The following is a 12,240-nucleotide window of genomic DNA, read 5'->3' on the forward strand; positions in this document are numbered from 1 at the left end:
GAAGGTGAATAACACAGAGCCCCCAGATCTAGTTTCCTGTTGTAACCATGGCTAATTGCTCCTGGATAATCTAAACATCATTGTCACTTTGGGTTTTTTTAAAGATTTTTATTTTATTATAGTTGATTTATGATAGTCTGTCAATTTCTGCCATACAGCAAAGTGACCCAGTCATACATATACATTTTTTTTCTCACATTATCCTCCATCATGTTTCATCACAGGTGATTAGATATAGTTCCCTGTGCTATACAGCAGGATCTCATTGCTTATCCATTCCAAATGCAATAGTTTGCAGTTTTCCCAAACTCCTGGTCCATCCCACTCCCTCCACCCCCACCCCCCTTGGCAACCCACAAGTCTGTTCTCCAAGTCCATGAGTTTGTTTCTTTTCTGTAGATAGGTTCATTTGCGCTGTATATTAGATTCCAGATGTAAGTGATATCATATGGTATTGGTCTTGATTTGGACTTGAGAGCCTTTTTTTCTTTCACTACACCCCCACCATTATCCAGTTAATAGAGATTACTATGTCTGTATAATAGACATTTTTTTTTAAATCAGAAAGTCAAGGTAAGAGACTTTTATAGGTAAGTATTATCTTAAAGCACACATAATGATCATACACAGGTCATTAACAAATATGTCAAGAGATTCACAGGGCTATTTTTCAAACAATCAGGCTATTATATTTTCCATGAACTGGAGTTTATACACTTCACTAACTTAGGCAATAGATTTAAGTCAATTTACAGAACAGATTTTCTACTATCAATAATTGTAATGAATAGAAACTAATTTAAAGTGGATGTTTTAATTTCAAAAAATAAAATAAATATGTAAACTGGGTATAATTAAAGTCAGTATTATTTATGCAAAGTATACAGCAAAAGCTATACTTCAATAAGCATTGACTAAATCAAACTGGCCTTTCCTATTGAAAAATTACCGAACTTCTGACAATTAAGGAACATTTTTCCACTCTCAAAATGGTCATTAAAGGGCAAAAGGTGTCCACTGTGGCATGGCAAAAGCAACAGAAAGTGGGAGGGTCAGAGGTAAAGTAACCCCATTCATAAATAGCAAGAAAAGTTTTTAGGTTAGGAATTTAGAAGAATGGAGATGACAGTAGTAGAATAAAGAAATATTGGTAGGGGAATATTTAGCTTTCAAGGTGGAGTTTTAAAATTTTCTTTGGGGACAAGGGTCAAAAATCTTGTATTATAGTGTGACATCCCTCATCTCTAAATATCTGGGAAAGCTTTGATTAAATCTCTTGATATAGTCTAACAAGTATCTGCAAAATTGTGAAACTTTATGTTGAAAATTTATTTGATAGTCTGAATGAACACATAATCAATTTTAATCAAAATGCTCCCAAAGGCCTTTTGAACTAGTTTAAAGTCCAAAATTAAAAGGAGTTTTCGGGAGTCCCCACTGTGGCACAGCAGGTTAAGGATCCAGCATTGTCTCTGTAGTAATGCAGGTTCAATCCCCACCCTCATGCACTGGTGTAGGCTACAGCTATAGCTCAGATTTGATCCCTAGCCTGGGAACTTCCATATGCCTCAGGTGTGGCTAAAAAAGAAAAAGATAAATGAATAAAAGGAGTTTTGGGGAGTTCCCGTCGTGGCGCAGTGGTTAACGAATCCGACTAGGAACCATGAGGTTGCGGGTTCGGTCCCTGCCCTTGCTCAGTGGGTTAAAGATCCCGGCGTTGCCGTGAGCTCTAGTGGTGTAGGTTGCAGACGCGGCTCGGATCCTGCGTTGCTGTGGCTCTGGCGTAGGCCGGTGGCTACAGCTCCGATTCGACCCCTAGCCTGGGAACCTCCATATGCCGCGGAAGCGGCCCAAAGAAATAGCAAAAAAGACAAAAAAAAAAAAAAAAAAAAAAAAAAAAGGAGTTTTGGTTTATAAAGCAGTACCAAAAGGAATGCAGAAGGTATGTATTGCAATGAAATTATGCATATCAACCACTAGAGATAGATACCAGTATCTATACAGCATTTTTTGTTTTTTCGTTTTTTGTTTTTTGCTTTTTTAGGGCTGCAACCACGGCATATGGAAGCTCCCAGACTAGGGGTCAAATCAGAGGTGCAGCTGCCACCCTACGCCACAGCCGCAGCAATGCTAGATCCAAGCTCCATCTATGACCTACACCGCAGCTCCTGGCAAAGCCAGATCCTTAACACACTGAGCAAAGCCAGGGATCAAACCTGCATCCTCGTGGATACTGGTAGGATTCATTTCTACTGCACCACAACGGGAACACCCTCTGTGCAGGGTTTTACAGCTTGCAAAGTATTTCACACACATGAACCCATTTAATTCCCACAATACTACAGGATAGAATGTCATTATTCTCATGGATACTTTTTACATAAGGAAATTGAGACAAAGAAGCTATCTTTTATAATCCAAAATCACACAGCTTGCAAAGGTCAGACTGGAGCAAAGCTTTTTAACTCCTTTGTAAAGATGCCTGAAAAATGTCAGAAAAGAATAAAACAATATATAATGTGGGAAACTCACAGGCAGTATTTGACTTATTTAACCTGCATATATTTGAGACAATATTGGAGCAATAGAACATGGTATATTTCTATGAATTTTTGAACGTATTTTCTCATGGCAACATCGTTACACCTGATGTGTAGGTTTTATAGTACTATTAAGAGAGAAGTGCACCTCAAGTATACTTTCATGTGTTAAATGGCCTTTTTATGGTCTAATCATTATTAACTTCTTTCCCTTCTAAAATGAATGCTGGAGTTCCCATCGTGGCTCAGTGGTTAAAAGAATCCAACTAGGAACCATGAGGTTGCAGGTTCGATCCCTGGCCTTGCTCAGTGGGTTAAGGATCCAGCATTGCTGTGAGCTGTGGTGTAGATCACAGACACAGCTCGGATCTCGCTCTGCTGTGGCTCTGGTGTAGGCTGGTGGCTACAGCTCTGATTAGACCCCTAGCCTGGTAACCTCCATGTGCCATGGGTGTGGCCCTAGAAAAGACAAAAAGACCAAAAAAAAATTAGTAATAATAATAAAATGCATGCTGAATTCTAAAACAATTCAGGTACATTCATAAGAAGTCTGTATCCTAAAAGAATTTTAATGGTAATAGAAATGTGACATAAAAATGCCTTTAAATCACTAAAGTAAGCACAGAAGATAGAAAAGAGTTAAGTTTGGGTAAATTTACAAGAGAATCTTCTAAACTTTTCTGCACTGAACAAGAATTACTGAGAATATGCATAGGAAAAAGATATGGAGAAAACCTACAGAAAAGATATGGAAGAAAGCTACTATTCAGGTGCCAGCAGCTGATGAACTGACCTCTCCTCACTCTGGGCTCCCTATGCCTATAAAACCAAAAAGATTTTATGTGGCTTTCAAAAAACAGCTGGTTTCATAGCAGACTTGAGCGCTGTTAGCCTCTAATTCTATGCCTATTTTAAAGCTATATCAATTAAAAGCACTGGTCAAGTAAACGTCATTGTATCTATAAACTGCCTCTTAGTAGTTTCTCGAGCCCACCACATATCCCTACCTCAGGGCCTTTGCACTCACTATTTTCTCTCTTGGAGAGCTCTTACCCCAGTTTTATTTTCTTTCTCTAATGCATTCCACCAAGATTCAACTGTCACCTCCTCAGTCACAACACATACTTCCTCTACTTTATTTATCTTCACAGTTTTATCACTAACTGAATTTGTATTACACATTTAGGTATTAGTTTTATGTTTATCTCACCTACCACAATACAAGTTCTAATCCATAAGATCAAGAATTTGTTCTATTTTGTTCATTACACATTTCTAACTGATTTCTGGCATATTATATGTGCTGAATAAATATTTATTAAATGAATTAGACTGAATAATGAAAAAGTACTCTTAGTAAAATCCAAATACCAAATTTCCCAGACTTCAAATAACAGCATAACTAAGATTCCAAATTTCAAAAATGCCAGAATACAATGATATCAACCTTTTAAGAATATCTCCCAGTTAAGGTACAAAATAATCTAAAGAGCAAAAGAAAGATTATGATGTTAAAGTAGATTACACTGTTATATTTTAGAAGCATTTCTAAGTATATTTTTTAAGATTGAGCTGTCTTTTTAAGAATACAGAATACAGGAGTTCCCATTGTGGCGCAGTGGTTAACAAATCCAACTAGGAACCCTGAGGTTGCAGGTTCGATCCTTGGCCTCGCCTAGTGGGTTAAGGATCCGGCATTGCCTGTGAGCTGTGATGTAGGTCACAGACACAGCTCCTCGGATCCCACATTGCTGTAGCTCTGGCGTAGGACAGTGGCTACAGCTCCGATTAGACCCCTAGCCTGGGAATCTCCATATGCTGTGGGAGCAGCGCTGCAAAAGGCAAAAAGACACACACACACACACACACACACACACACACACACACACACAAAGAATACAGAATACACACTGTCTTTAGCACATCCATCAGACTAAAAGCATAAAATAAACTTACATGCAAAAGTTCCTAAACCAGTGCTTCTGAAAGTACAGTCCATGGACTGAAGACCATCTACAAACTGTTATCAGTCCCCAACAATATAAATCCAGAAATTGAGAGGAAAGATTTAAAAACTTTTACAGCAACTTGGTATGGCTGCAACATCCATGTGGGTGATCAGCAGACTTATCAAACAGATTATAGATTAGTTGGGAGTTATCAAATTTGGGTGGTACCTCACATGTGATGTGAGTTGTACATGTGTCATGCACATTAGGTACACCTATTGGTCTGTGATATTGAGAAAAAAAAATTTTAAGCACAAGTAGTTTGAGAAATACAGCTCAGTACCATGAGAGGTCTATTCACTGTCATCTGAATAAAAGAAATGCTATGAACCAGACTAGCCTATCAGAAATTTGTCAGAGTTCTCGTTGTGGTGCAGCAGAAGCAAATATGACTAGGAACCATGAGGTTGCAGGTTTGATCCCTGGTTTCTCTCAGTTGGGTTAAGGATCTGGCATTGCCATGAGCTGTGGTGTAGGCTGCAGATGCAGCTCAGATCCTGCATTGCTATGGCTGTGGTATAGGCTGGCAGCTGTGGCTCCAATTGGACCCCTAGCCTGGGAACCTCCATATGCTGCGGGAGTGGCCCAAGAAATAGCAAAAGACAAAAAAATAAAAAAAAATAAAGTTTTTGTCTTGTCAATATAATCTCTATTCTTTTTCTCAGCACTTAAAATTCATTCATGATGGAGTCCCCTTAGAAGCCCAGTGGTTAACAAACCCGACTAGGATCCACGAGGATGCGGGTTTGATCCCTGGCCTTGCTCAGTGGGTTAAGGATCTGGTGTTGCTGTGGCTGAGGCATATGCCAGCAGTTGTAGCTCCAATTTGACCCCTAGCTCGGGAATTTCCATATGCCAAGGGTGTGGCCCTAAAAAGCCAAAAAAAAAAAAAAAAAAAAATCATGTAAACTTTATAGCATGACCAGTAGAAGCCAGGTTATTCTAGACCCCCTCCAAAAGAGGTTACCTACTCAAATAACAAAAGACTAGCTTTGATGGTTTCATCCCAAGGTATGTAGGTCCATAAAGCACTAAACTCCAGGGTGCAAGTTGTTTTACCACTGGATAATAGGATTAGAGTAGTATTACAGTCTATCATTTCACCTAACAAACTCAGTATAAAAGGAATTGCACACCTCATACCCTCCTCTCTACCCCACCTCTTTCCATTCCCACTGACACTACCCTAGTCCAGGTTCTCCGCAGCCCCCTCTTACACTGTCGTCATAGCCTCCTAGTCTTCTTGCTTCCATTTCCAATCTATCCTCCACATACTCATCTTCCTAAAACAATAATCTGGTCAAGTTATCGACGCAAAATAAGCCTAAACTACTTACGATGGAATTCAAAGCCCAACTAAACAACCTAAACCTCTTTGCAGCTTCATTTCCCAAGAGCGTATCCTTTCTTGTTAACTACTGCATTAGCATACTTGCTGTCCATGCTATTTCCAATCTCTATCTATTTCTACTATGAATGGTGGGATTTATAAGCATCAGAATCTGCAGTATAGATCATTTTGTCATCTTCTAACTATATTTGCTATCTAAAAAAAAAGAAATGTGGGGAGTAGGCAGAGAAAAGAGGAAAGGACTGGGTTATAATTAGTGTATATAGGTGTATGTGTGCCTAAAGAGACACAGACATAGCAAACTACTTGCTACTCCTTAAATTTCTTGCATTTTCTCAGGCCTCCATATACTACCCCTATGGCTTACAATGTCCTTTTACCTTCTACACCCGGGAAATATGTGTGAAACCATCTAGACTCAATTAAGCATTGCCTTGAAAGCATGTGTTTACTTACTTTCTCCCTTTCCTCATTTGGGATAAAAACTGTGTGCTACTCACCTTTGATTTTCTTTTTTTTGTTTGTCTTTTGTTTTTGTTTTTTAGGTAGGGCCACACCCTTGGCATATGGAAAGGTGCACCATATGGAAGGTGCACCATATGGAAGGTCCCAGGCTAGGGGTTGAATTGGAGCTACAGCTGCCAGCCTAGACCACAGCCACAGCAACTCGGGATCTGAGCCAAGTCTGTGACCTACATCGCAGGTCACGGCAACGCTGGATCCTTAACCCACTGAGTGAGGCCAGGGATCGAATCCGCAACCTCATGGTTCCTAGTCGGATTCGTTAACCACTGCACCACGACGGGAACTCTGGGAACTCCAATCATAATTTTTTTATTCCGCCACTTTACTGAACATAAAGTATTCTCTTATCCTTCTATTCATTTCTCAAAAGCAATCAGCTAAACACTTCAGAATATATATTACAGTTCTTTAAACATATATTCTTCTTATATTTCACAATAAAACATTAAAAACCAATCAAATGAATACCACTAGCACAATAAACTGTGAGAGTACTTACCTCACTTTGTGGCTCCTGGATAACTTTATAGAGAGATGAAACTAAAGAACTCTTGTCTTTCAAATTTGTAGCATAACTTGGTAAAGATGTTTCTGGTAGTGTCTAAACAAATTCAAAAAAACACATTTTATTTTTCTGAAATGTCCAGAATAGGCAAATCCATATACAGAAAGTAGATTAGGTGTTGCCAGAGACTGGGGGAGGGGGACTTGTGAGGGAAGAGAATTGGGAATGACTAACTGGCGTGAAGTGTTTTTTGGGGGGATGGAAATGTCCTGGAATTAGATGCTAGTGTTAGTGGCACAACATTGTAAAACCATTGCATTTTAACCCTGAAACAATGCATTTTTTCATTTTGTGAATTATATCTCAACAAAAAAACTGTAAAAATACAACAAAAATGTTTAATTCTCAGCATCAACAGGGACATAAATTAATATCAACACTTCATCTTTGATCACAGTTTGGGGTTAGAAGTGAGAATACAAATAATTTGTAAAGCCAAAAATATATTTTTTGCAGCATTATATAAGTTACTGATCTCATTAGCAATATTTTATCCGGCTTCTTAATAAACCTATTGTATAAGGATCTAATGTTTCAAACTTCAAAGCCACAGATCGTCTATCAAAGTAACTCCTGAGTAACATGTTATGACCATTCAGTTACGTAAGATTATTCTCCTTTACAGAATTGGAGGAAATTTTTGACTTCTCAGAACTGGAGAAAAAATAGTCACACTACCAACAAACTTGTTTTCTTAACAACATTTAAAATACTGACACACTAATTACAACTTGGCAGAACCACCCTCTTGGAAAGGACACCATGATCAGAGAGGAATGAGAAGAGAGAAAACTCCAGTAGTTAAGTTGGACAGTTTGGGGTAAAAGTAGCAGGGAAATATGAAAAAAACAAAAACAAAACAAAACACTTCATTATAACAAATGATAAAAACCTATCCTTCTAGAGTATACCCCTTCCTTAACAACTTCTATCTCCCAAGTCATTATTTTTCCCCATGAAAATTACTTATTTCAATCAACCAATTAATCAATGATATTAATCCTACAGCAGATATTGCTATTAGTCATTCTAAGATATACACTCTTTCTTACATGCCCCATATTCTAGTATTTCATGATTTAAAATGGGTTATAGTTTTTAAAAAAATGGGTTAGTTAATGTACATAGGTGTATGTGCGCCTAAAGAGACAGAAAATTAAACTGCATAAAATTTTATAAGGACATTTGATTTATTTTTACTTTACTGCGAACTCCTTGAGAGCAAGAACCATCTCCTCTCTGCATACACAGCATTCAGCACAAGGCCTCATACTCAAACCTTTGCTGAAGATATTTACTATTAATGAACAAAATACGAAATAAATACTATTACCATTTACTCTTCGGTAGATTCTTTAAAAATAGGTCACATTTCACTTTAGGATATATATAAAATTAGTAGACTCTTTTTTTAATTTAATAAGATAGTTTTGTTTACCAGAATGGTAAGTAAATAAATGTGAACTACCTGGCAGTTTTCTGCTATTCTCAAGGGAGTGGAGAGCAGGGAGGTTTCACTCTAGCAGCTTACATAAAGAGGAGGTTAGAGCTTTCTTCAATATTTCAAAAGCATGTAACAAAAGATCTCCAGGCAACATTCCATTTCCGTTATTTGATCAAGTGCAACCCAATATTGGTGGGATTTATATGAAATTTATATAATTTATATAATAGTCAAATAAACCAGAGATTTCTAATCTCCTGAATGATAATGATGAATCTAAATCATATATACAAAACAATTTAATGTGTGTATGCGTGTGTGTGTGTGTGCACAGGTGCATCTAAATGTAAAATTTTAAAGTAAGTGAATTGAAATATAAATCTCAAAAAAAATTAGTGAATAGAAATATTATTACATACACCATCTAGGATAAAACCAGAACAGTCATTTAAAAAATGAATTACAATTTTCAGTTTATGCACCAATCATGAGTAAAACATTTTTTATGAAACAGCCTAAAGCAAAAAGATATCTCTTTTCTGAAAAGGTAAGCTCTAGAAAATACCCTGGGCCTAGACTACTATTGCTAAATGAAATTAGTATAGTGAACTATTACATTTTACCACAACTCTGTCATTATTTCATTTTGTGAATGTGGGAAAAGTTACTTGCTTCTATAGAAGGAAAGAAAATACAATCACTGTGCTTATGAACACTGCTTTGAAAACCTTATCTAAAGGAGCCTACGGATTTAAATATTGTTACAGCAATCCTTTAAATATTCTTGTACTGCACCAGTTCAAAGTACTGGCCTTCTTAAATACCAGCTAAACTTTCTCATTTTTCAGAAGGCATATCTGGAGACAAAAGATGTAATAATGGGAAATTATGTTAGGAAATAAGTCTTGGCAAAATTTGAAGAAGACAGATGCTTCATATTAAAGTATCACTTGACAGATGGCTTTTAAGAAACGTAAGGAGGTGATATGGGTTGGGTAGAAGAGAATTAATGAAGACGGACAGATGGGTGGAGAACCAATAAATAAAACAACTCTGTCCAACGACATCACACATAAGACTAGATTCTGAGTCATATATTGAGATTCAGTGACTACCAGAAAAATTTCAAAAATTAGGAGTCTGAAAAATCTGCTGGATAAATCTACACATAACATTAGGGAAAACACGATACCATCTGAAAGATAATATTTTACAAATAAATGTTTGAAAAAATAGAGACTGAATTAACTATTCATGAAATCTTAAAATAATGAATCTAATCACTTTGTTTATAATATGAAGAGGTTTTGTTTGTTTTGTTTTGTCTTTTCAGGGCTGCACTTGCAGCATATAGAGGTTCCCAGGATGGGGTTGAATTGGGGCTGTAGCGCCCGTCTACACCACAGCAATGCGTGATCCAAGCTGAGTCTGCAACCTATACCACAGCTCACAGCAATGCCGAATCCTTAACCAGCTGAGCGAACCCTCATCCTCGTGGATACTACTTGGGTTCATAACCTGTTGAGCCACAATGGGAATGCCTTCTAAGAAAATATTAATGAGAACACGTAGGTAGAGTAGATAATAGTTTTTCCAAAGGAAAAAAATTTTTCACAAAGCATATTGTGCTGTCTCTGTGCACCTGAGGGAATGCTGAGTGAGATTATGAGGTTGCGAGTTCAGACTGTAACCATGGAACAGTACAGAGTGAAAGTTATTTTCACAGACCACCTATTTCAGTTTTTCTGATGAGGATACTGAGAGCCAAGGAAGTTATGTGATTTGTCCAGCATCATAAAACTGCCTAGTGGAAAAAATTATGATTGGACCAAAGGGTTTCTGACTTCACAGCCCCATGTACTCTCTACCACCACTTATTTTATCAACCATGATGACCTTTGCCTGATTAGCACCATGGTTATTTAATTAAACAACCAAGCAGAGACATAGATAGATAAATAATCTCTAAACTTTATTTCTTAAATATTTTAACCAAAATATGTACTTAACATCACGAATTATTTCAAAAGACAAGATACTCTAATTTTAAAAGTATACTTAAGAGATTTGTTCTCATACACTTTCCTATCTTCTGCTTTTATTTTTTGTTTTTATATTTGTCTTTTTAGTGCCACACCCACAGCGTATAGAGGTTCCCAAGTTAGAGGTCAGATGGGAACTGTAGCCACTGGCCTGTGCCACAGCCACAACCACAGCAACGTGGGATCCGAGCCACATCTGAGACCTACACCACAGCTTACAGCAATACCGGATCCTTAACCCATTCAGCGAGGCCAGGGATCGAACCCACGTGCCCAGGGATGCTAGTCAGATTGGTTAACCACTGAGACACAACAGAAACCCCAATGTTCTATTACTTTTAGTGTGCTGCTGATTTTGCCTGGTAACCTTAATCTCTTTATCAGACATAAGCAAAGCTGAATTCAACACACATTAACATAATTCAAAATAATTTTCAGAAATGCATACCCAATAAACCAAGGAATAAGAAATATCTTCCCCTATACTTGACAATAATACAAATCATTTGTTACATGAAATTGATTGAAAATTAGGTAAATTTAATCTTTGAGGGTTAGAGGAAAGTTAAATAACTTTTTATTTCATGAGGAAATAAAATCCTGGATTTTACTCCCCTTCTCCTAAAGGAAAAGTTTTCTTTCCAGAAGAGGAAGATAATAAACAGATGGGAAGGGAAAGGAATTAGTTATGATTTTTTTTTTGCTTTTTGGGGCCACATCCGAGGGAGGCATGTGGAAGTTACCAGGCTAGAGGTAGAACAGAGCTGCAGCTGCTGGCCTATGCCACAGCAACTCGGGATCCAAGCCACTTCTGAGACCTACACCACAGCTCATGGCAACACCGGATTCCCAACCCACTGAGCGAGGCCAGGGATCAAACCCATATCCTCATGGATACTAGTCAGATTCGTTTCTGCTGGGCCATGACAGGAACTCCCCAGTCATGACTTTCAATTCTTTGCCTTAATAGGTGACTCCACCCCTTTGGCCCCCACCCTATATCACGACTTCTTGCCACAACTCCCATATTAAAGGGTAGCTAACAGGCTCTACTTGCTTTTACAATTTTTACTTCACTATGAAACATAAGAATTCTCTAGAAGTGGTACTCGAATGTTCAACAACAATTTTCATCAACTTGCCAAAAAAATTAAGATAACAAACTGCGTTAAAACACTCTTGAAGCAGAAAAAAAGCTTAAAAAACACAACATACGTAGGAAAAAAAAAGGCACATACAAAATTTAAACAAACTATTAAAATATGTAGAAGGCACTGTAAACAGTTTACTCTCATAATATCCCACATCACTTTATGATGAGTTAAGGGATCCATAGAAGGATACTCAATTCATGGTTATAAAAGCTGACAAAGTGAAAATTTTGGTCATTCACTAGGATAAGATAATAATGACAGGTAAGGCCAGCTACAAAATTAACAGGAAACACTACTTTTCTCAAGGACATACCACAGCTGAAAAGTGTCATAACAACCTTTTTTTGAGTGACTACTGTATTCTTACTAAGTGAGAAGTCTTGTTATCTAAAATCATAGATACCAAAAACTTTGCTGTCTAAATGAACCTATCTACATAACAGAAACAGATGCGAAAAGCAACCTAGTGGTTGCCAAAGGAGAGGGGGAGGGAGTGGGATGGACTGAGAGTTTGGGGTTAGTAAATGTAAACTACTGCATTTAGAATGGATAAGCAATGAGGTCCTGCTGCATAGCATGGGAAACTATATTCAGTCATTTGTGATAGAAC

General features: G+C 37.5%; 1 protein-coding gene across 6 annotated transcripts in view; it reads right to left on the reverse strand.

The window, feature by feature from the left end:
• The window catches only part of HYCC1 (hyccin PI4KA lipid kinase complex subunit 1), a 92,738-nt gene that overhangs the window by 34,580 nt on the left and 45,918 nt on the right, over positions 1-12,240 (reverse strand). For all 6 annotated transcript variants that reach the window (XR_014815945.1, XM_084977223.1, XM_084977224.1 and 3 more), the window contains one exon: positions 6,925-7,026. Coding sequence is in view for 3 of the 6 variants with exons in the window: in XM_003357473.5 (XP_003357521.1) it covers positions 6,925-7,026 (102 nt within the window). In the remaining 3 variants the exon portion in view is untranslated. The remainder of the gene's footprint in view (positions 1-6,924; positions 7,027-12,240) is intronic.

This window comes from Sus scrofa, chromosome 9, assembly GCF_054392235.1.
Source record: "Sus scrofa isolate SSC_HxYL_T2T_F1_AM1 chromosome 9, Sscrofa_HxYL_maternal_Yorkshire_Landrace_v2.0, whole genome shotgun sequence".
NCBI lineage: Eukaryota > Metazoa > Chordata > Mammalia > Artiodactyla > Suidae > Sus > Sus scrofa.